Source organism: Pungitius pungitius, chromosome 12 (assembly GCF_949316345.1).
Source record: "Pungitius pungitius chromosome 12, fPunPun2.1, whole genome shotgun sequence".
Classification (NCBI taxonomy): domain Eukaryota; kingdom Metazoa; phylum Chordata; class Actinopteri; order Perciformes; family Gasterosteidae; genus Pungitius; species Pungitius pungitius.
In genome coordinates, this window is record NC_084911.1 from 19,971,688 (window position 1) to 19,992,235 (window position 20,548).

The window sequence follows — 20,548 nt, forward strand, 5'->3', positions numbered from 1 at the left end:
ATACTGGATGCATGTTTATTGAAATTATACATTTTTATCTTATCAGGAAAATACTTAAATAAGAACAAAGAAAGAAGAAACACTGACTTTTATTGTTTTTTTCACTGCAGAAAAGTTAACACTGAACTGTTACATTGAGTATATTGACAGTATTGGTTGAAATCTGGTTTAGTTAATATTTAAAATATGACAGGATGTGAAACACTGCAAGGCAACCAACCACTGTCATCTGTAAGTACAAACACTGCAGGATAGATAGAGTAGGTCAGACGCTTTGTTCATTCACAAAAAACAGCAATGAGTACGACACATATTTGAGTGATCCTGTTTTAGGAAGGACAAAGGGTCAAATTGTAAAGCTTCATGGAATCATTCGTTAGACTGAACTCACACAGCTGAACTCTGTGACCGACATTTTCGTCAGCCTAGTTTCCACAAGTCATTTTATTTGTCTAGTGGGTGTAAAGACGGGTCGTGTTCAAAACCAACGAGCCGTGAGATGAATAACAACCACATAAAAATGGATTCAGATTAGTCAGCCCACCTAACATTGTAAATGTCCCTGAAGCCATTCATCAGCCTCAAACACTTCAAACAAATATACGGCAATTGCAAATTGGGATTGAATATTTGAGGGGGTTTGCATCTCTGTGGAAGGGCATGCTACCGAGTGTGCAGTCTAATACTTTATTAGAAGGCCGGGGACCAAAATATCAATGATGATCTCATCCTTGTGTGATGGCTGGGGTTTACCTCATTCATTTGTTCCAGTAGACCTCATACGACTTCTTTTCTGAGTAACTGGCTTCTGTTGTTCCTGTGCCACATCCTATTCTTTCCTTTACCACCTTCACCACCAGACCACCAGCCAGAGCAATGCCTGCTGCAGCCTTTCCTATCTCAGCAACTGCAGTCAGGATGCGTGACGATACCGCCATGCGGCCCCATCGATCTGACACCGCCCTGCTGGCCACCGATGCCACACATGGCCCCGTTAGGCCACACAAAACAGCGGGAGACCCAGCAGCCAGTGGGACATTGGCAGTCATCTCCTGAGCTAGGGCTCCGGCCGAGGCGTGCTGCACTGCAACCGAGGATAAACTGCTCTGGGCTGAGGCAGTTTCAGCTCCGCCAAGGGCTGCCGTGCTGAAGGCCGCTCCCTCCATGGCTGCGCTGAAAGCAGCCCCGGCTCCCATGGTGCCTCCCACACCTGCGGCCACTCCCACTGCAGAGGCCCCAATGAGACTAACCTGCCCCAGGGCATCCAGAGCACCCTCCCTAGGATTTACAGCATCAGCACCAACAATGGCTCCGACAGATCCGCCCAAAACTCCACCCGTTGCCGCCCCCAGAGCCACTGCGGTTTTCCCCGAAGCAGCCGCCACGATCGCCCCCACAGCTTTCCCCACACCTGTGCCTCCCGCCACAGACATGCCAGCGAACTGACTCGCAGCGAAACCAACCGAGTTCCCAACCAGAGATGCCCCGGCCGAGGCCGCTAAGGGGGCGATTGCCCCGAACACTGCCCCCACGGCCATGCCTGTGGCTCCAGCAGCAACTAGGGTCTTAATTCTCTGTAGCACATTGGCGGACAGCGCGGCCTCCCTCCTCGTGCGGGTAAAGGACGAGCGGATGGACTGCCGCCTGCTCGCCGCCCTGCGCCTGCCTCTGAACTGGTTCCTCAGGAAGCTGAAGGCGTTGCCTCTGCTCTCCTCCGTCCACCTCTCCACCCTGAAAGCCTCGTCATTATCTCTCTCAACCTCCCTCCTCCTGAGCGCCTCTGATCCTCTATCTGCTCTCGACTCCAAGCTGTGCTTTCTGCGCTTGGCAAGTTTAGCTTCTTCCTCCCCCTCCGCCTGCCCTCGCTCACTTAACATCCTTTTCTGCTCCTCCCTGATGGCAGCCTCTGCTGCTAAAAACATGCCATTGGTGTAAAACTCTTCTCTAGAATGCTTCGCCATCTTGTCCACCTTCATAAGGAGTTCTTTCACCTGCACAGAGTTACTGGAGTCTTTGTTGTTAAGCACATGGTACCTGCCCCCACACCTGTCAATCAAAGCCTTCAGCCCAGCAGGTGCAGTTTGCCACAGATAATCCTCAATCCCTATACCTTCCAGATCGTCACCTCGGGTAAAAAGAACCACGGTGTGGTGATGCAATGCATCCTCCCCAAATATGTTGGTCAACTCGCAGGCAGCCTGGTTCTCGTTGTCTGTGTAGCGACCGATCGGCACCACCAGGAGGAAAGCGTGTGGCCCGGGGGCAGAGAGACACACACATTTGGCCACCTCTGCATGGATCTGCTCCTCACTCAGGTGCGTGTCCCCAAACCCTGGCATGTCGACCACCGTGACTCTCCTCATCCTCCTCCGGGCGGCGGTCTGTCCTTCCTCCTCAGCATCCTCTTCCTCTGCGACCTCAGAGCTTCCAAGCTGGCAAATCTGGGTGACAGAGCTCGCACTGATCTGTGACAGGAACTCCCTCCGGCCCAGGATGGTGTTTCCAGAAGCACTCTTGCCGGAGCCGGTCTTTCCGACGAGGACCAGCCTGAGTTCTTCAGTGCACCTGGCGTCAGGGTCTTTTCCTCCCTTCTCACCCTCCATATCAAATGCTTGTCTCCTCCAGATACCCTGGTGGAGGAAGTGCACAAGGGAGAGAGTCTGTAGCACAAGCTAATGACCACATTGCACGCCCTGTTTTGTGTCGGGGGACTAGAATAGTCGCCGTTATGAAGGACGCTTCTGGACAGAAACAAAACGTTTCAGCCGAATGGGTAAAGTTAGCTAACGGTTAGCTCCGCATGCTAGCGTTAGCTACTATCTGCGTAGTGATAAATCAAATATTAACAAACCTTTACCCTGGAATAAAACATCAAATGTAAATATCAAGTTCAACCCAAAATACAGCCCTGTACCCACTGCTATTCATTAGAAGTCGAAGCTAACGTTAACTATTGTAAACATTAACAAGCGAGCCGTAACAAGTTGATTATTTAAAACCAAAAGGGCAACGTGACCGCCAGAGATAAACCTTACCAGAGACTCGTCAGTTTGTTCTTCTCTCCGTTAAAGCCTTAATGAGTGTGTTGGCTAAGTTAACGTCACGTGTCGAGGAGGTCTGATCAGACCCAAACAGAAACATTGGACTTTAGTCGCAGTCAGTCTGTGACGTCACGCCCCCTGCTGGCCGACAAAGCACACTGCGCGGATACGAGAGTCACTGTATTTCATTACATTTGATAACAAAATGGCTTGTTCATTCTGCAGCAATGATTCTTTCTCTGAATACACATATGGTTTGTATAACAGTCTTAATAGAATTTCCAAATTACATCAATCTAAATTACATATATCTAAACCATTAAAAGATCTTAATTTCCAGCAATAAACAGAGAATGAGTTCATATACTATAATTCTGGCCGACAGATATTTCCAACAGGATAAAATAATTATCATTAACTGAAGGTCACTCAATGGAAACTAGACATTTGGTTGGAAAGAAAGGAGAAAAAAAACTAAATCACAGATGATCTCTTTGATGGTGATCACATTAAACAAATATTATTCCAAATGATTGTTCTTCAGGCAAATAAAACTGATATGTGTCCTTAAAACTTTTGAGTAGCAAAAAAGAACATAAATCTGCCAACTTACAAACAATCCTCTAGAAATATCAAACAAATCTCAGTTGAAGGAACAAGTAACAACACAACTATATTCCATCAGTCAATTCAAGCTCAACTTAAACAGACAACATCCAAAAGGAATTAGATGAGGACAAATTTAGATTTGGGAAACACTCGTGGTTCGAAGCAAATGGGTTTTGGACACATTAAATCTTAAAAGATTATACTGAAATAAATGATAAGTAATTAAAACGAGCTCCCTTATCAACCCTTATTCCAGAGACGTCTTTACCTCCTATACAATCCAGAATCACTGTAGATGTACACAATCCAGAATCACTGTAGATGTGCACAATCCAGAATCACTGTAGATGTGCACAATCCAGAATCACTGTAGATGTACACAATCCAGAATCACTGTAGATGTACACAATCCAGAATCACTGTAGATGTGCAGCACTTCGGACGTTCGCCAGATACGGACACTTCCACGTTACTTTTTTTTGTGGAACCTTGATGGTTCCTCTCTCGTTTCCACAAGCGAGGACAGCCTTGATTTCCTTCACTGTCGCCGGCAGTCGACAGGTGCGAGCCACCCGCTGTGGTACTGTGCGTGTGTTCCCCCCCCCTCTGCTCCGCTATAGCTCGGTGCGAGAGCGGGAGATGCGGGGGCCTTTCCGGATCTCTTTTCTCTTCTCTTCTTTCCTCCTCCTCTTCTCCTCCTCCCTCAGGATCTTCTGGAAAGCCTCAGCGGTGTGAAGCACCTGAAGCGGACGAGACGGGGTTACAGAGATGACTTTTCCATCGAGGTGATGCAAGCGATATTATTAGTTATATAGACTTTATGGTGCTGGTTCTGTAAAAGGATCACTGAGGAAAAGCCACTGTGCATCGTACTTACATCGTCCCTCTCTGTGCGGTAGGGGTTTATAAAGTCGGGGGATTTCTCCGTTATTCCCAGCTCTTGTGACATCTGAGGGATGAGCACAGGTGACAAATGAGGAATAGAGGAAGAGGGGGCACTTTATCATTTATTCAAGAGATAAGGAATGTAAATGAGGGCACGGTCGCATCGCCCCCTCTGCTGCTGAAATGCAGCTGCTGGTGTAACTTATCCTTTCATCTTCAGGCAGCTACATGAGATAAAGAATTCTACTCAAGTTCAAGGTGCCAAGTAGCCTCTGAACATTTTATAACCCACAATTAGAATGAATTGGTTCTACTGTTATTACAAGAAAAGAGCCAGATGATTTAAAATAACTACTCAAACAAGCTTCTTTATACATTTTTGACAAGATGTTTTGGTGGTGGGAGGAAAAGTGAGCACCGTATAAATGTTACGTGTTAATGTTTGTCTCCCTGGAGGATCACAAGTAAGAGTGCGCTGACTGAGGGACGCTTGCACTGCTGCTGCTTTCAGTCACAGAAATAATCCACAATATAATCCTCTTGACACATTGGTGAGGTCACAGATTATTCCTGCCAGACTTTAGTTCATTAACCCACACAGAGAATCCCATTTCACCTGCTTTGCTTCTTTAAGGTACAAAAGGGCACAATCCATTGGGACCGATTGGACAACTAAGGACACATTTAGCGGGGGGGTGTTCTCACTCATACCACTGTGTGTGTGCCGTGCAGCACTGCAGTGGTCTCCATTCTCTCCCTGGTTCAGTTTTGCAGCTAGACTTTAAAAAAAGAAAGCCTTAATCATTTTGCTTAAATAGACAGAAATGGCAAAATGATATTACATCCTTTTTATTATATCCAAGCGAGTTAAATTAAATTTGTATCCCATCCCACACAGTGAGAGTAGTGTCCTGCGCATGGGGAGCACCCTCCATCCCAGTCACTTACTTTTAGCCCCTTTAATGTGGTGAGAGCATTGGATGTTACTGTACTGTAGTACTGTATTAGTAGTATTGTGGTAGTGTATTTTCAGGAGGTGATCTCCTTTTGGTTTGTTTTTGTGACATCATTAGTAACAACGACCACAGGGCGGCTGATTGCAGCGTCTTACGAGGGTGAGGACGTGCTGGTGGGCTCCTCCCGTGAAAACCCCGGTCCGGTTACAGAAATTCAGGCCCCAGCGCAGCAGACCGTCCCAGTCGGTGTTCCGGTCGTAGTAGTGGTGGACAATACGGGGGAAACGCAACGCCACGTCGCCGAAGAACGCGGTATTCTCCACCACGTGGGAGTAGGCTGACGGGAGAGAAACGAGGAGGTCAATCAAAGAGGAAGATGTCATCGCTACACAAGACGAGCTGATAAATACAACAGGGAACACTCAGAGGTTACAGAGCTTGGAAATAGTGGAGGTCATCTTTGTGACATCCAGATGGATGTTACTGGAACCAAAAGGGGGATAAGAATGAAAGAAAGAGCTTCTAGAAACAGGTAACAAAGACACGCAGAACTATAAAGGAGAGGATGAAACCTTCTTTGATCTTATCGTCCAATGGGAAAGGGTCATCAGGCTGCATGTTGGCTGCAACCAGGATTTGTTTCGAGTCCTCCAACACCTTAGAAATACAAATAAAAAAGGAAAAACAACTCAATAGGCAGGTTTGTTTACCTTGCTGCAGTGAGCTGGGGATTTAAATTGCTGTTGTTATTCAGGAGGAAAAATAGGACATTTTACACGGCACTTGTGTGCAGTGAAGCGCGTAGGATTAACTTCAGAGAGGATTCCATTAGGACTGGCAACAAGTGGGGAGACAGACTCGGTCACATGGTGGTTAAAACAAAGTAATCGGAGACATTAGTCAGCTTTCACTTGGGCAGAAGATCACAGATAGAAACGAGCCCGATGGGAAGCACTTTTTAAACACACACAGAAACGCTGACAACGCCTTCCAGCCACTGAAGGATGACTTCAGTAGTTGTCCTTGAGAGGCGCACACACACACACACACACACACCTTGAAGAGTCCTTTCAGCATGATGTCTATGATCTTGTACTGCTGGTTGATGTCGTTCAGCTCCACCAGGTTCTTCAACGCGTTCAGTTGATCTTTCCTCTTGGTCTCAAACAGCCGCTTGTCTGATCAGAGGAGCTCAGGAGGACACACACACATCACTGGTCACGCTCACACCATCTGTCACACACACACACACACACAGTCAGAAGGATACAGATGTCCAAGTTGGAGTCATGTCTCAGTCTGTGTGAGTCCGAGTCGGCCCAGCCGAGGGCGGCGGCGAGCGCCAGGACCAGAGCACACGCACGCCACATGCTCAGCAGGGGTCGGAAGAGAGGTCCTCTCTGCTGAAAGAGAAGAGCGCACAACACGTACATCGCACTGTTGAACACCGAGACGCTGAGCGCACACACATTGTGACTTTGATTTGTTTGAGGAGCGAAGGTCGTCTCCAGAAACAGGATGGTTCAGCCTGTGAGCGGGCCGTCCTCTCCTGTGATACTTGTGGAGCATGAGAAGCAGGGACATGCTGGGGAGAAGTGGTCAATACGCAACACGAGAGGGGAGGCAGCGCTTTAAAAAAGGACAAATCTGATGTCTGATACTTGCATAATCCCCGAGAGGATGTCCCCCCCCCCCTTTCCTCGGTCGTACCTAACATTTTTCATCCAGTTGCAACTTCCTTTCCCTCAGAGGCTTTATATGCATTTGAAAGGGGGAGGTGCGAGAGCGAGAAGATCAATTCAACAGCTGAAAATAGCACTTCCTCAAATGAAAATTTGATGAAAGCCAATTTTTCTTTTTCAAAGAAAACATTAGCAGAGAAACAGAAGGACCTGCAGGGAGGGACTATGTTACTGAAAAGCTACAAGATATAATTCACATAAGCCCTGCATAATTTAGCATCAATGGCTCCATCAATGACACCACGAGAGGGATGCACAGGTTAAGAAGCAGGAGATAACAGCTTTTACCTCAGAGAGGATAACGTGCACCGGGGACTCGATTCCACGCCGACTGAATTAATCTACAAGCGCGGCTGGCGGTTCCTCAGCCTGAAGGACTAGCGAGCAGACTGTCTCGGGTGTGAATGCTAATTGAGACCGAATGAGCCCCCTTAAGAATCTCACCTAAATCAGAGGGAAGCATTTGCTCCCAGACACACACACATCCCTCAGCCGCCGACAACACGGATCCACTTCCTTTAGCAGCACGACTGAACTCCAACGAGACTCAATTCTGACAGTTGAGCTCAAGATTTGGGGGGGGGGGGGGTGTTCTCTACTTCTCTAATTTATAACTAAAAGCAGCAGGAAGCAGCGGCCCTGAAGTGAGGACAGCGTTCATTTAAGGCCAATCGGTGCGTTGTGGGAACATCTTTTGGGTGGTTTCCCGTTTCTCTGAGAGATGCAGCATTAAATTTCCTTAAGTGCTGGTCGAAAGCCTCTATTTCTAGATTACAGCCAAGGGAAAAGGGCACATGGTCCCTCCCTTGTCTGATGGTCCTGTGGGCCTCCATGCGTCCCTGTGGCTCTGACAGATATTTATGGGCAAAGAAAAGAGGTTATCGCCACAAGCAGTCAACGCACAGCTGACGTTTCCGTGCCAGTAGCTGGCAAAGTGCTGAGACTGTTAAGACGTGGCGGAAGATGGACGTCAGGAGGAGATCGATCATCCACGACGTGGCGAAGGTCAGATTACATCCGACTGAGACACACTCCCATGCAGCTCCCAAGTGCTCCTGGAGTCTGAAGAGAGACACGGACATAACGTCCCACCCGTTCTGGCTCGAGGTGGACATCACTCAGGACAAAACAAGAGAAGTGTGCTACAGATGGATCTCCCTCCCGGCTGACCTTCTGATGATCAGCGTCCCAGCAGGGAGTCGGTCAGAGAGGGAAACTCAAGCCTGGGGAGGTGTGTTCCCCCCGGGGAGATCTGGAGGCAGATCTGAGGCAGCGTCAGCCCACGCAAATCACTTGTGCCGCAGGAGATCTTCTTTTTCCTGCTCCGCTGTGGCCGAGAGGCTGACGTTTGATTTCCTGTGTGGGAGAGCCTGCTTTCCACATCCATCAGATAAGCAGTCTTGCATGTCCGATCATACTGCCCACCCGGGGAGAATCTGAATCCCCTGCAGGTTCAAAGCAATCTGCTCATGCTATCTGGTATTCTACCATGAAACTTCCACAGGACAAGAAGCGGAATAAGAGGGAACATGGACATAATCTTTGATAACATGGAGGAAAAAGTCCAAACCAGCTAGATACGGAGACTTCAGAGAAGATGGAGCGATGCTTATCAGACAGCTGGCTGTGCAGCAGGAGGTTCAAGGACTGACTGATACATCTTCTCTCTCTCTGTGTGTGTGTCCCTGTTATCATTCATGCAGAGGCACGGACATGCGTAATAGTGAGGATGGACATCAGTTACAGTCTCACTTCGCCCTCGTTGCTGACGAGTTAATTCATTTCATTCCGAGGCAGCGAAGGAGCCCGGTGAGGGACCTACGTCGCCTGGTCTATGCGCGGTGTCCACGTCGCTTTGGGGAATTAAACAAGAATTTAAAGTCGCTCCTCGAGATGGTCGAATCCGTTCGCCGCTGTGTCCGCCCCCCCTCCCGACTCACCGGGACGTTCCGGTGACACAGCCGGTAAAACGCGTTGAAAAACTCGCGGATCACTCACCGTGTTGGAGCGAGAAACGCGGCGCCACAGAGCAGCGGTCAGAGGAGCTCGTTTTGCTCCAAAGTGCGATTTAACCTTCCTGCTTTTGTATCTGCACGCGAGACGTTTAAGGCGGGCTCGCCGATCAAAGGGACGGGACGATCCGCAGATCCTCCGGTGACAGAGACACGGAGGTGGAAGTGTTCATTTACATGCGGCTCTGGCTGCTCCACTCCTCCAGCGCCACGATCGCACCGGCGGGCTCGCGCTGGACGAATGGCAGGCAGCGGGCGCTGCGCGGGGAGGAGGCTTGTTTCCGCACGGACGATTTAGAGAGCGACGCCGCCACAGCGTCGGCTGCGTTCCGTTTCTCTCGCGTCGTTTTGTTTCCAACTCTCTGTGACGCCAATGACGTGTTTGATCATTTTGAGATTTTATGTATTTGCTTAGCGCATTTAAAAAGGAACACGTGTCCTACCCGATTGAATCCTCACGACCAACTTTAATGCTACTTTATTGGTTTGTTTATTTTCCTGAGACTAGTAGACAACATGTCTGGAGATTATAATTCAAATCCTCTCCGGGGGAGTATATCACAATCGTTCTGCACACTTGGACATATCCAAGCCACCATGCACATCACCAACAGCTGCACCTCTGAGAAGTCCACCTGTGTGTATTAAAGAGCACAGCTCCGCCCTGAGGTTTGGGATGAAGTTACTCCTGTGGCCTGCATGACTCATTTCTATGAAGTCAAACGGGTCCTTTTCACCTTTGGGTTACATAATCAATGGGAAAGACTCCCCAATAATAAATGGCGACACTAATAGTAGGTCACACCGTGTCACAACTTCCAATGGAACAGGAGAATGTCTGAGGGAGATCCCTCTCTGTCTGAGAGACTCGTGTGAAAAGCTTTTCAGGTGTGCGTCTATAATAAAGAAACATGTATCTTTTATCTTTATTGAACAAAGACTCCACGTTCCACCCAAACCACAAACTGTTGAAACTTTAAATACTTCCAGTAAATTATTTCACAGAGAAGCCTCTCAATTGTAGGCCGGAGCATGTGATGCTTTAAGAGCAGAACGCACACACACTAGCAATCTAGCAGACGTATTTAGCAAAATGTGAACAATGAAACCGATGGTGCAACAATCTCAGCAGCGACAAAATCAGTGCGTCGGGACATCAGCCTTCAAGGTAAAGTCAGACAGACAGATGGACACGTCTCCGACGCGCCTGAGGACAACAGTTAAGGAGCTTGGAAGCAGAAAGTAAACAAACATCCTAGTTTGGTTTCAGCTCAATGTGTGGATTCTGTTAGTGCCATAAAACATGATGTAATTAGTATATATATCAAGACACTGCTTCATTCATTCATCTGAAATAAACGTGATATGAGAGCTTTGTTTTTGTGAGATTGTAGCAATGAAGCCAAGACCCATCTGACATGGAGCTAGCGTGTGGGGGGGTGAGAGGGAGAACGTGAGAGTCATTGAAGGCGATAAATGTACTGAGCCTTTAAGTAGCGACTCTGACTGCAACACAGCAACGAGCCTCGGATCAACAACTGTTTCTGAGCAAAAATACATTTTAAAAAAGGAGCGACATTCAATGAACAGACATGCCAACCCTCACGATTTTTCCGGGAGACTCCCAAATTTCAAAGCCCCTCCCGAAAATCTCCCGGACCGACTTTTCTCCCGATTTCCACCCGGACATCAATACTGCTGCACCACCCGTCACTGGGCGCGCCGTTTCAGACCGAACAATAATAAAGGTGACACCTTGAAGTCAAGGGCGGCAACTAGAACGTAATAAGATGAGGCTAACGTGAGTAAAGGGGAGGCGGGGGGGAGGGTGAGGGAGCATCGTGCATCTGCCACTCTTAGCAAAGAGGTGTCATGGCTACAGGTGACACCGGGCGATGACACGCCCCCTTTCCTGCTAGTTGAATTTCACAGGTGCTGCTCATAGCTCCTTCAAGGGCTGCTACAGGCTGCGAAGCACCTTCAAATACAACCAGAAGTCGTGTTGTACAAATTAGAGTCTAACCTCCTGAGGAGAACCCTTAAGGAATTGAATTTGTGAAATAAATGAATTACATTTTTCTTTGCGTTTGTGTGTGTGATATATATGACGATGCACCCCCGCAAAGATAAGATCCCGTGTTGACGTCTGAAGCACACTATGTGCGTCTCTCATGGTGCGTGTGTGTGCGTTGCACAGAGACACAATGACGCATGAGTGACATCGTTGTGATGGTGTCAGCATGTGTGTGTGTTCACGGGTGTTTCACTTCAGGTAAAGCGGGATACAAGACGCTGTCGGGCCGACCAGGGCTGCAGCTCTCGCCCGGCGCCTGCAGGTCGAGGGACTCCGTCACAGCCTCCACCCTCTGCTTCATCAGCGGCTGCAGGACAGTGCTCTGGATCTGAAGAAGAGAAAAGACGTTTTAAATGAAGAAAGGGGAGAGGGGAGGCATCAGGGGACGGGGGGCTGTTAACATGAAGGGAAAGGGAGAAACAAAAAGAAAAGCACAGGGCATAATTGTGACTAAAGGGTTAATAGGCAGTGAGGAGGAGGAGCGGCAACATGCACTAAAAGCACAATGGCCAGAGCGGCTGTGTCCCAGCATTCCTCCTCCGCTCAGGTAGACACCGTGTCAATAAGCAGCAAACAGTTGCTCGCCACCACATCAGCGCTCTGAGCCCTGTGTCCTCCATCGTTAAAGACAAAAATACATTCTTCAAAGGCAGGCTGACACACACACCTGACACACACACCTGGGAGTTGCAGAGTGCTAAATAAGTGAGCATGACAGAAAGCTTCTCCTGACAAACTATTAGTGTCACTTGTCACAGGGAATGCAGCAGAAATACAACCGTATTAACTGTCCCGCTGTTGGTTTGTCTTCGTCTTATTTTGTATTCAACTTCCCCCCCCGTTGTGTTTCCTCCCCCTTGGTGATTGTCTGCCCTGTTCCCAATTGTTCTCATCAAAGCAATTTTGACAAAATGTTAAAACACTTTGGAAAATACCCCTCATTTAATGAGAGAAGAGCCTAAAAGATATTTAAATCAGAGTCAAACATATTGAATAGATACCCTGCATTGTAAATCATTTAGTTTTAACGTTGTCATGGTGACGCAACATGTTGTAATCCCATTCCTATTTTCAAACCTCCAGAGACTCTTGCACTCAGCCACTTACCAGGTGACGTAGGTTAAGTGCCTGAGGGGTTAGGATTCAGGGGGGAGATTGGGGCTGGATTTGAATTGTCGGTTTGCTTAGATTGATTAGTTATGTATTTAGTTATTCAGTTATGTATTTATCGCCTGAATACCTCAGAGATAAGAAGCCGTTTGGGTCGAGGTCACAGTCAGGCTGTTACTCGCCTTAAAACGGGCTCAGTTTAGAATCATCCCCAAAAATGAAAGAAAGATACAAAATGAGGAGTTTTATTTGCATAAAACAGCCGGAGCAGAAATATAAACCCTGCATGAACTTGACCCAAACTGAAATTTGTATGAAAATGATTTTGTAATTTATTTATTCAAGGAAGGTAGATATTTGTGGGTAACAGGATGACAAATTGATGCTGTGTGTGTGTGTGTGTGTGTGTGTACCTGTGAGAGGAGCAGCCTCAGGCACTGAGCTGATTCCTCACTAAGCACCTCCCGCCCCCTCCTCTCTGCCGCCTCCATCACCTGGAGGAGGCAAGGCTCTGACAGCACTGAAGTACCGCCGTGCTGCAGGAGCTGCAGAGGACACAAACACTGGTGACGGACACACTCACGTGCACAGTCATGCACGTGAGTGTGTCATTAACATACAAGAGAGAATCAGTGAGAAAACGTTTTAAAAAGTGAAGAATGGTTTTCAGCTCGTCATGGGTCAATGTGCAATAGAGATACCTATTAACTGCGTGGTTGGAAGTATCTATAAGTTATTCTATGTTTTCTACATGTGTATTTTAGTGCATCCTTTGCATCCTGCAGCTGAATGTATGAACATGCTGCTTTTTAATGACTGGAACGAAACCTGGTGGAACTCTACTCCGATCGCCAGGTGATGTGGCGAATCCCTTTAACGCTGATCTCTAGCTCTATCTTTTAAGCAGTCTTCTCACAGGAATCAGATTTATATCCAGGATTTTCTTATTTGTAATACATAATGTCTTATTAGGGAGTGTGGGCTTCATGGTAGCTTAGACAGGCTGATGGATTAGCAGTGAAGGTTAAGACATAAATATCTGTGACCAATCCTTAAATGTCATGAATACTATTGGTGTGTTGTTCTAGGAATGTTTTATTGCTGCTCACACAACACAAATACTGGTAAGAATCATTTAATTTTCTATATTCATTGTGAAGACTCAATCCAAATACCCTACCACTTTCATATTGCCTTTATTAACTTTATATGACATTAATATCAAATATGTATTGCTGCTCAGAACCTTGCCCAATAAATGATGGTTAATTTGAGTTGTGTGTGTAAAACCTCTCACGATTGTGATGAGCCTGAGAGTGACAGGGTGCAGACGGCAGCTCTCTCCTGAGCTGAGCAGGAAGAAGACGAGGAATTGATTACATGGCTGATTCGCCACGTACTTCTCTATGACCCAGACACAAAAAACACCCCCAGGGGAAGAGAAAAGAAACCCTTGTTAGGCCGCATAACTCTGTATTGTACTGACCTATCCTGTTTAAACTTCCCTGGTGCAATCACCGAGCAGTCGTGTTCCGACTAACACAACCTAAGGTGCATGCTACAGTGCTGCAGACAGAGTTAACTTCCCTCTCCAAAATGCATAGATAAACCCCCTTCCCACACCCCCCACGCTGGTACCGGTAGGGGGACTCATCCGCTGCAGGAAGCCCAGCAGGGAGCTTAGGCAGTTGACCGAGGCTCTCAGCAACAGCTCGTGCTTCTGAGGAGGAAGAGAGGCGGCGGGTTGAAACATGAGCAAGGAACAAAACCCTAGGAGCGCATGAATGGGATGTGGAGACAATGGACATGAACAAACGTGCTCCGCAGCAGACGGACCAACGGGAGGACAAGGACACACCGGCCTGAGCCAATGAGTGAGGGTTTAATAATGCATGTCTCTCCCACAGCCGCACCAGTGTCCAAAAATACTGAAGTAGGCCACGCGGATATAGAGACGGCACAGTGGAGTTTCACCCTAATCCTGAGACAGAGGGAAGGGGGTAGGAGGGGAAAAGAGTGGGTGAGAGAGAGCGAAGGAGGGGAGAGAAACGAGGGCCAGAAAGTGAGGAGAAAGTAGTCAAAAAAAGTAGAGGAGAGGAGCTGCAGTGTTTCCCACTGCCGACCACCCCCATCATTAAGAGCAGGGCCAGATGCTGCCCAGTCCGACCGAACGCGGACCACTGACGACGGGGGGGGGGGGAGGGCTCGCTGACGCCGTGGCTGCCACCCGGCGGGCCTTACTGGATGGGCAGCCAGGGCCCCCCGGGGGGCCACATAAAAGTTTGACACATGTGATTCAGAGGAAAGGAGAGAGCCGGGTTACTCCTATCAGCAGCAGAGCAGCAGAACCTCACTTCACTGCTAAAGTCTGTTACTCAGAGAAGACGCTGCTACGTGGCAGTGGATAGAACAAGAAATACACACAAATTACCTTGAATTGCATCTTTAGAAAATATATAAAAATATGTATGTTGAGCTCTTTGTTTGATTGTCACGATTGAATCCTGACTAATTCCATTGAGAGCTGGTATCTGTATTGTTTTCTCATTCATGAAATCATTATCCTGACCATATGGTGCAGTGCTGGCTGCTGTACCGGAGGAGCGGTGTTTCACATTCTGCATGCAAATGAGCATCAAAACGAGGCTGGTATTACACGTCAGTAGCGGGACCCTTTACCCATTGAAACACATCGCACACCTCCTCCCTCCACCAGCCTGTGGATGTGACGTTCTGACACATTGGTGTTGGCTGCAAAGTGTTAATGACCCAAAACAAATCATTGGGTTGTAAATCATCCAGATGAGTGTCTGTTGAGTCAAGAATCAGTTTTAACTCCAAACACTAAATTACTGAAAGTTGATGTAAATTCACGGCAATCTGAACTCATGTCCACTAGATGCACAGAGTCAGAATGTGAGCTTCAGAAGCATCTCCGTAGCTACAAACTGTAGCACTTATAATGGCACTTTTCTATCACATGTTTTGAAACTGCTTATTTGATGAAAAATGTACTTTCTTGTTACTTGTTCTTCTGAGTTTGCTTTGGATAAAAGCGTCAGCTAAATGTAATGTAATGTCATGTAATGTCATGTAATGTCATGTAATCTCGGTGCCATCGCCACTGCTCCCAAGTCCTTCAAGACCTGTGATTTATTTATTGCCAATCTATTCAATTCAGTGATACAGAAACGGTGCATCTTTTAATGTGCCACTGTTTAAAGGTAAATGTTGTGCGCTGCAGCACTTTATGCTTCATCTCTATGTACAGTAGGGGCTCCGTGTCTTGTGATGCTGCAGCACTGCTTTGGTCATTAAGAATTACCAGGTTGACTGCTGTGGTACGAAAGTTAATAACGATAATTAATCCTGTGTTTAGATAAAGGGTCTGCCTAATGTTTTTTTTTATGCACTGGATACTTTTACTTTTGCTGAGCTGGCTTCACCAGTTTCTGTTAAACGACTGCTGGCGAGACACCAGTCAGCCCCTTTTCCTAAAAAACAACCAGAGTCAATACATCGGCTAACATGTGATAACTTTGTGGGATTGCTCTGGAGACGTGTGCCATGCCATTATGCTAACTGCTAAATCAATAGAAATGTTGTTTCCTTGTGAAAGGCAGCTTCCATGTCCGATCCAGAATGAACCAGATTGAAACACAGCATTAGATTCACCAATCTGATGTCTTCCCGGGGGCTGGTATCTCATAAATGTTCATTTCCCTTTAGTTTTATGTTATGTACCTCTGACCGTCAATCCTTCATGAAATAAACAGCTCTACTATGAAATGTTTACGTGAAAACCTGAAAATGAACACAACGATATTTCAGAATTTAAGCAATTTCTGTAAAAAACATAAATCTGGTAGCATAGAGAATTTACTGATGGAGTTCTCTGTTATTCACAAACAAGAAATGTGAGGAATGAAATTCATACCATGATGTTAAATCCATAGTGCCATTAAGATGATTCCACAGCAAAAACAACCAAGATAATTATCCCAACATTCATCTACAAAGTGTTTGGGTGTTTACAAGAACATAGAAGTTGTTCAAGTAGTACCTGCAAAAGAAGTCCACTGAGGACAGTCAAGAGGCACCGAGTTCCTCTGGAGCCGAGCGGGTACAAAGCACCATCTTCCACCCCCAGAGGTCTGGGCCCGACCAGGCCAGGACCAGTACTCAGATGCACCACTGCTGATGCCAGGTCAGCATCAAGGAGAGCTTGCAGCAACCTCAGGTAGCTGACTGGAAAGAGTGAGAGAGAAAGAGAAGTGGCACGAGAGGAGGACGTAAGCTGTGACTTAGTGAGTAGATGCTGGGAATAAAATAAGAGCCAGAGTTCCCAGTTAAAGAAAGTGAACTAACATGTGACAGAGTGAGCGAGAGGGAGCGGGTGGGAGGCAGTGACAGACGGGGTTGAAGGAAGGTCACAAAGACTGACGTACCAAAGTAGTGATTGAGACAAAGATCACAAAGGGACACAAACGCCAAGCGGGATGGCTGCCAGCCATCTGAATAGCACTAACGCCATGTACACTGAGATTAGAGCTCTCTGAGGGACTCAATTAGTGGCAGCAGGAGAGAGGGAGGAGAGAAATAGCACAGAGCGAGAGAGGGAGGCAGAGTGAGTGAAGAGAGGGAGACGGAAAGAGAGGACGGAGCCGATACATCACAGCAACCCTGACAGGCCACTTATCCAGCTGACAGACACAGGGACGCGAGCAGCAGGGACCATCTGTCTCCCGAGTGGTGCAGCTTAATATAACCAAAGTGGGTCTAAATTCATGCCCAGCGTTCAGTTATTTCCACCATAATATAGAATTAATAAAGAATTATCAAACAGACACAGAAACAACTGGAGGTGAACCTCATTGGTCCTGTCTATCCTGAGGGCTCTCAGTGTTGGGACAGTTGCTGCAATAATCAGAGACGCCTGAAAAACCTCAAAACTCCACTGACGGGCATTGAGCCGTCTTGGTTTCAACAACCCTTGAGTGTCTGTAATTGCACTGGAGGGTTTGAAAAGGAGTAGTGGAAAAAATACAGAAAAGATAAAGGTGAGAAGATGCTGCATTAAGAGAATGCACAAATCTGGGATGACAAAAACAAAAAAGGTGAAGAGGGAGAAAAACAGGAGCTGAGCACCAACCACACACTGAGCTTACTCACACCGGCTTTAAACACCACACTTGTATTGCAGATGAACTCTATTCGTACCTCCTGTCAAGTGTTTTCAAAATAATTATGATTAATAGTTTTTTTACCCAGCAAGAGATTGTCGGTGTTCCTTTTTTGAACAAGAAGTCGCTGCACAGCTGTGTTCAGACTCCAGCCGATGCTCTTTTTGACCTTAAATAACGGAGATAATGAGAGAGAAAGAGAGAAAGTGAGGCGAGCGGAGAATAACCGATTAAAACATAGCATTGTAAGTTGGATTGTATCAACTTTGCGATGCCAGCAGAGAGCAGAGAAGAAAGGGCTTGGTTTTATCCTGACGGATCAAAAAGTGTTTTGTTTTCTGTGTTCACGTCTGAATCCACGCTCCATCTCGCTCTGTAGATGGATGTGTGCCCTCCGACCGTGTGCAGTTCTCCAGGAAGTTGTGATATGAGCAGAGCTGAGCTGCAGCGTGTACCTGAGCCGAGTGAACGCGCTGCAAGGTAATGAGGGAGGACAGGAGGAGATGGCTGCCGCACAGCAGCGCTGAGGGGGGGCAGGCTGGTGGAGAGAGGGATGGAGCAGAAGATGAGGAGGAGGAGGAAGAGGAGAAGACCGTCTGCAGCTGGTCCATCAGTTGACTGTTGGACAGCAGCACGGAGACAGCTGGGGAGGACAAAGCACCACGTTCTCACACTTTGATGGGTCTGTGCTTGCATTTCAGTGTGTGTGTGCGTGAGAGAATCCCAGTTGGTCTGGAGGGCTGCAGGGTGATATGTGGCAACCACACGCACACACTCTTCTGAGAACATAACATATAAACTGACCAACCTTTTGAAGTTTAAAACACATTAAGGCACAATCCCACTCTCTCACACGTGGGCCAACATTTTGACTCACTCACTCTCACACAGTGTCTTTTGGTTTCACTTCATCTACAATCAGCAGTTGAAGGAACATCTAGCCTGAGGCTGAAGCAACTTGCATCTGTAAACCCACCACGAGTGATGAGGAAGCAGAAGGCGAATGTTGGTAGCTGGCAGCAGTAAACAAAACATGATCAGCTCTTCTCCACAAAGGAACGCTTGCTCTCTCGCCACTAGCATCGCCTTATTTACTACAAAGCAGCTCATTGCTGCTGACCTCGGCTGACTTGCATTTTCTTAATTATTTAGCCTGGAATGAAATCAATGGCAATCAACATGTCATTTCCCATAAGTGATGTCTTTGGTAGGAGGAAGTACAACATGTGGTGTTCACTCCTGTTGATGGCAGCTCGCTGAAAATGATGCGGTCACATTCATTAACTGCTACAGTGATTATTTGTTCTGTGTTTGCGATCATTGGTTCATATTGTACATGCTGTGTAGGATTCAGCAGGAGAGATTTTCCGACAACACAGCCGTGATCTCGTGCAAATGTGTGAGACGCTCTCCAACTTGATGGCGCAACCTAACCGTCGTGTAATGATACACAGCAGGTGTCAGCTTGTATGACGATTAATTCCTCTGTGGGTCAATGCTGGACGTTTGGATGTGAAGGTCAGCTTCTCCCTTCTGATATACAGAGCGGTGTGCAGGGAGGGGCTGAAGAACAAAGACATGTGCACCTCACCTCTGTCAGTGCAGTGTGCTGGGGAGAGACTCAAGCAGCAGTACAGGTAGCTGAGGGCGGGTAGCAGGCTCCCCGTGTCTGTAGGCTTCAGCCGCCCTGCAACATTACTCACTGAAACACACACACACACTCAATACAGACGCCTCGCTTGGTGTTTCATCGGCAGTACTTCCAAATAGATGAGAGAGACATCGAGGTACGATAATACAGTCATAAAAAAGAGAAACATTTACAGTCACGTCTCCTACCAGTCGGTAAGGGCTGAATTAATGTGGTCAGACGGTGCATATATCATAGATGAGAAGCTGGAGAATATTACTACCCACATAAAATGAGTTCCACTAATGCGGTAAACAAACGTGTCACAGAGGGACGAGGCCGCGTTGACATCAAGGCGTAACGACGCACAAATGTGATTCTAATCGTAAGAGCTCGGAGCTTTAAAACGGCCCGACATTCATTTGCCGATCATCAGTGAGCGCTCCCCCGTGGAGGAGGATATTATATACCAAAAATGAGCGATGCCTCCACTTAGAATGGAAGATACATGCACGCAGGAGAGGTGAGAGCACGTGTTGACTGTCGAACTACTTCTCAGTGTTTAGTTACTGGACGATCGTGTGTCTCGTGGAGGTGGCTGCGTGAGGGAGGATCTGAAGGACTCTGTGTTCACGGCCGTGGAGAACCAAATGTAAAGTGTGTGTCGCTAGCGAGCGTCTTACACGTAAAAAGCATTTAGGTGTCAGGCGGTGTGGAGTTTAGCCCATTATGACCCTTTCCGACCTCACCGTGATAGAGCAGCTTGAAGTGCACTCCGTCCATCTTACTGTAGGAGGACGAAGGCGGGTCGCTGGCCTGCATCGCGCAAAGCAGCTTCAGCACCAGAGGGAGTGAGTTCACTGCTAAAGAGAGAGAGAGAGAGAGTAACTGAGGGAGAGAGAAACCACAAATGTGACAAAGATCAAAGAGACGGATCACATATATATGAAAAAAGTATGTGAAAAAACAAGTAGGGAAGTAGGTAGTAAAACAGTGAGCGGAATGAAGCGAGTCAACAGTGTGTGCATGTGGGAGAGATGAAGATGAGGAAGAGATGCAGTCATCTGTTCAGTTCATTCCAAGTAGAGAGAAGAGAGAACAAAGTGCACACAGAGATTATCAAGAGGAGTATGGGAGGGAGTGAGCTCATCTTCCTCACAAATGCAACAAAACTACTCTGCACATTTGAAAACAGTGATATTCTGAGTCTGAATCCAGAATGGGTGGAGGGAGTAAGAAACAGAGCGAAGGAGAGACGGGACGTGAAGAAGGGAGAAGGAGCAGCAGGAAGATCAGACGAGCCTTT

The 20,548-nt window shown here is 47.3% G+C and overlaps 3 protein-coding genes across 4 annotated transcripts in view; all 3 read right to left on the reverse strand.

Moving 5' to 3' along the window:
- Positions 1–65: 65 nt before the first annotated feature.
- LOC119221037 (uncharacterized) lies at positions 66–3,168 on the reverse strand. The gene is made up of 2 exons (XM_037477436.2): positions 3,036–3,168; positions 66–2,630 (listed from the first exon to the last, which is right to left on the reverse strand). Exon 2 carries the CDS (start codon positions 2,601–2,603, stop codon positions 759–761), a length of 1,845 nt encoding a protein of 614 aa, XP_037333333.2. The 5' UTR covers positions 2,604–2,630; positions 3,036–3,168; the 3' UTR covers positions 66–758.
- A 352-nt stretch (positions 3,169–3,520) lies between these two features.
- Positions 3,521–9,562, reverse strand: LOC119221039 (coiled-coil domain-containing protein 134-like). 2 transcript variants are annotated; one of them, XM_037477440.2, is made up of 7 exons: positions 9,232–9,562; positions 6,762–6,894; positions 6,548–6,669; positions 6,064–6,148; positions 5,647–5,828; positions 4,528–4,599; positions 3,521–4,390 (listed from the first exon to the last, which is right to left on the reverse strand). In XM_037477440.2, the coding sequence occupies exons 2-7, from the start codon at positions 6,859–6,861 to the stop codon at positions 4,265–4,267; spliced, it is 687 nt and encodes a 228-aa protein (XP_037333337.2). In that variant the 5' UTR covers positions 6,862–6,894; positions 9,232–9,562; the 3' UTR covers positions 3,521–4,264. The 2 variants fall into 2 exon arrangements, with proteins under 2 accessions (XP_037333337.2, XP_037333338.2); XM_037477441.2 differs by having other exon boundaries at positions 6,762–6,891; positions 9,232–9,561.
- Positions 9,563–10,159: 597 nt separating this feature from the next.
- LOC119221035 (meiosis inhibitor protein 1) overlaps positions 10,160–20,548 on the reverse strand; it is a 43,057-nt gene continuing 32,668 nt past the window's right edge. Inside the window, exons 26-35 of the mRNA XM_062565860.1 lie at positions 19,992–20,105; positions 19,204–19,314; positions 18,068–18,255; positions 17,697–17,781; positions 16,493–16,677; positions 14,068–14,149; positions 13,727–13,833; positions 12,843–12,974; positions 11,532–11,647; positions 10,160–10,452 (exon numbers count right to left, since the gene is read on the reverse strand). Of these exons, the coding sequence (XP_062421844.1) occupies positions 10,386–10,452; positions 11,532–11,647; positions 12,843–12,974; positions 13,727–13,833; positions 14,068–14,149; positions 16,493–16,677; positions 17,697–17,781; positions 18,068–18,255; positions 19,204–19,314; positions 19,992–20,105 (1,187 nt within the window). The 3' untranslated portion in view covers positions 10,160–10,385. The remainder of the gene's footprint in view (positions 10,453–11,531; positions 11,648–12,842; positions 12,975–13,726; positions 13,834–14,067; positions 14,150–16,492; positions 16,678–17,696; positions 17,782–18,067; positions 18,256–19,203; positions 19,315–19,991; positions 20,106–20,548) is intronic.